We start from the raw sequence: 1,829 nt of genomic DNA, 5'->3' as shown, positions 1-1,829 counted from the left end.
CCTGCCGATGGCAGCAGTTGGCCCCTTTCGTTCTATGATTACTGGTCACTCGTGATGTGAAATTTCATCACTGCTTGCTAATGAGGAGCAAGTGCTGTCCTGGAATAGCAGTTGTATTCATTATAAAGCACGTGGTATCTAAAGGTTTCGTCTCCAGCGGCTTCACCTGCAGCTGGCAGCTGAGGACTTCGTGCAGGGTTGGAGGTGCAGATGAGCAGCAATCATCTGTGCTTTTTTAAAAGTCTCAAGTCGTATCGTGATGACTCTGTACAGCATGCTGCTTGGTGGAACAGCTAGCTGCTGGCTGGGGCAATTCTGGCAAGTTCTGCCTGAATTTTGAAGCTTGTGAGTAAAATGGACTTGAGATCTTGAAATCTCTCCGTGTATCAGTTCACTGCCCCTTGTTAGTCCAGTAAGAGCTAAACAATTACTTATTTCTGTCCTCTAGGTTAAATCATTCTTGCCTTTTTCCTCTGTTCTGAATTACAGAGATATGTGGGGCAGTTCTATGTGAGCCATCGCCATGGAAAGGGCATTTGCTACTGTTCCGATGGCTCCCAAATCCAAGGAATGTTCTATCTTGGCCACGTAGAAGGCTATGCGACCCAGGAATGGAAGGATGGCAGAACATTTCAGGTAATGGAAGAAACGCTGTCCTACCATTTGACTTCTGCTCTTTTCAAAGTCAGTGTAAGTACAGGAAAATTGAGTTTCTTTTTTCTTTATGTTTCTCTCTCTCTTTTTTTTCTTTTCCAAACATCTCTCTGAACCTCTTAGTGTTTTTCTTGCTTAGAAGAAAAGCTTCATGCTTTGATCTGTGAATTACGGTGCTCTTTTCAACTGCTCACCTTATTTTGTACTGAACTTTTGCATAAGAAAATCTTGAAGGAGAAAATATGATGTTTTCTAAAATCTTACATTCCTTTGTTTTCTCTCAAGGTATTACTGAAAACCCTCAAGTGGAGGGAAATAATCCTCCTGTTGTGTAGTCTTTTCAATGGGAGTTGATCAATAATAGCAATACATTTTTTTCTGAATATTGACTATGTATTACTAATTATGGATTTGGGAGAGTTTTAATTTCAATATATAACATACCATTTAAAGAGGCAAATAGAGAAGCTTCAGATCATAGCCATTCTTAGTTTGTACATACATACAACATACATATATAGTACTTTTCTCATGTTTCTTTACAGTTAGACAGTTTGTTGTGTTTTACTCCAAATAGACGTTTTGGTATTGTGGCAACTCAGGATGAGCCTGCCTTGAGCAGTATGTATGATGCAGAGGCACGAGGCTGCTTCAGTTTGGTAATGCTGTCACAACCCGATCAGATCAGGATTGTTGAGATTTTGAGATTCTCTTGGGCTAAATTAAAGGGAAGTCATAGACCCATAGAATGGGTAGGGTTGGAAGGGACCTCAACAATCATTGAGTTCCAAACCCCCAGCTGCAGACAACCATTAGACCAAACAGTAGATCAGGCTGTCCAGGGTCCATCCATGGCCTTGGGCATCTCCAGAGCTGGGACACCCACAGCTCTCTGGACAACAGTTCCAGGACTTCACTGTCCTCTCAGCGAAAAACTTCCCTGATGTTTAATATAAATCTCCCTTCCTTTAGTTTAAAATCATTCTTCCTTGTCCTGTCACTGTCTACCCATGTAATGAGTTCATTTCCCTCCTGTTTCTAAGCTCCCTCTAAGAACTGGAAGGCTGCAGTGAGGTCTCCCCGCAGCCTGCTCTCCTCCAGGCTGAGCACCCCCAGCTCCTCAGCCCGTCTTTGCAGCAGAGGTGCTGCAGCCCTCTGAGTGTCCTGGTGGCCTC

The 1,829-nt window shown here is 43.0% G+C and overlaps 1 protein-coding gene across 3 annotated transcripts in view; it reads left to right on the top strand.

Moving 5' to 3' along the window:
* Positions 1-493: 493 nt before the first annotated feature.
* ANKMY1 (ankyrin repeat and MYND domain containing 1) overlaps positions 494-1,829 on the top strand; it is a 25,976-nt gene continuing 24,640 nt past the window's right edge. For all 3 annotated transcript variants that reach the window (XM_031556105.1, XM_031556104.1, XM_031556106.1), the window contains exon 1: positions 494-636. In XM_031556105.1, the coding sequence (XP_031411965.1) occupies positions 571-636 (66 nt within the window). In that variant the 5' untranslated portion in view covers positions 494-570. The remainder of the gene's footprint in view (positions 637-1,829) is intronic.

Source organism: Meleagris gallopavo, chromosome 19 (genome assembly GCF_000146605.3).
Source record: "Meleagris gallopavo isolate NT-WF06-2002-E0010 breed Aviagen turkey brand Nicholas breeding stock chromosome 19, Turkey_5.1, whole genome shotgun sequence".
NCBI lineage: Eukaryota > Metazoa > Chordata > Aves > Galliformes > Phasianidae > Meleagris > Meleagris gallopavo.
This window is presented reverse-complemented; position numbering and strand designations above follow the sequence as displayed.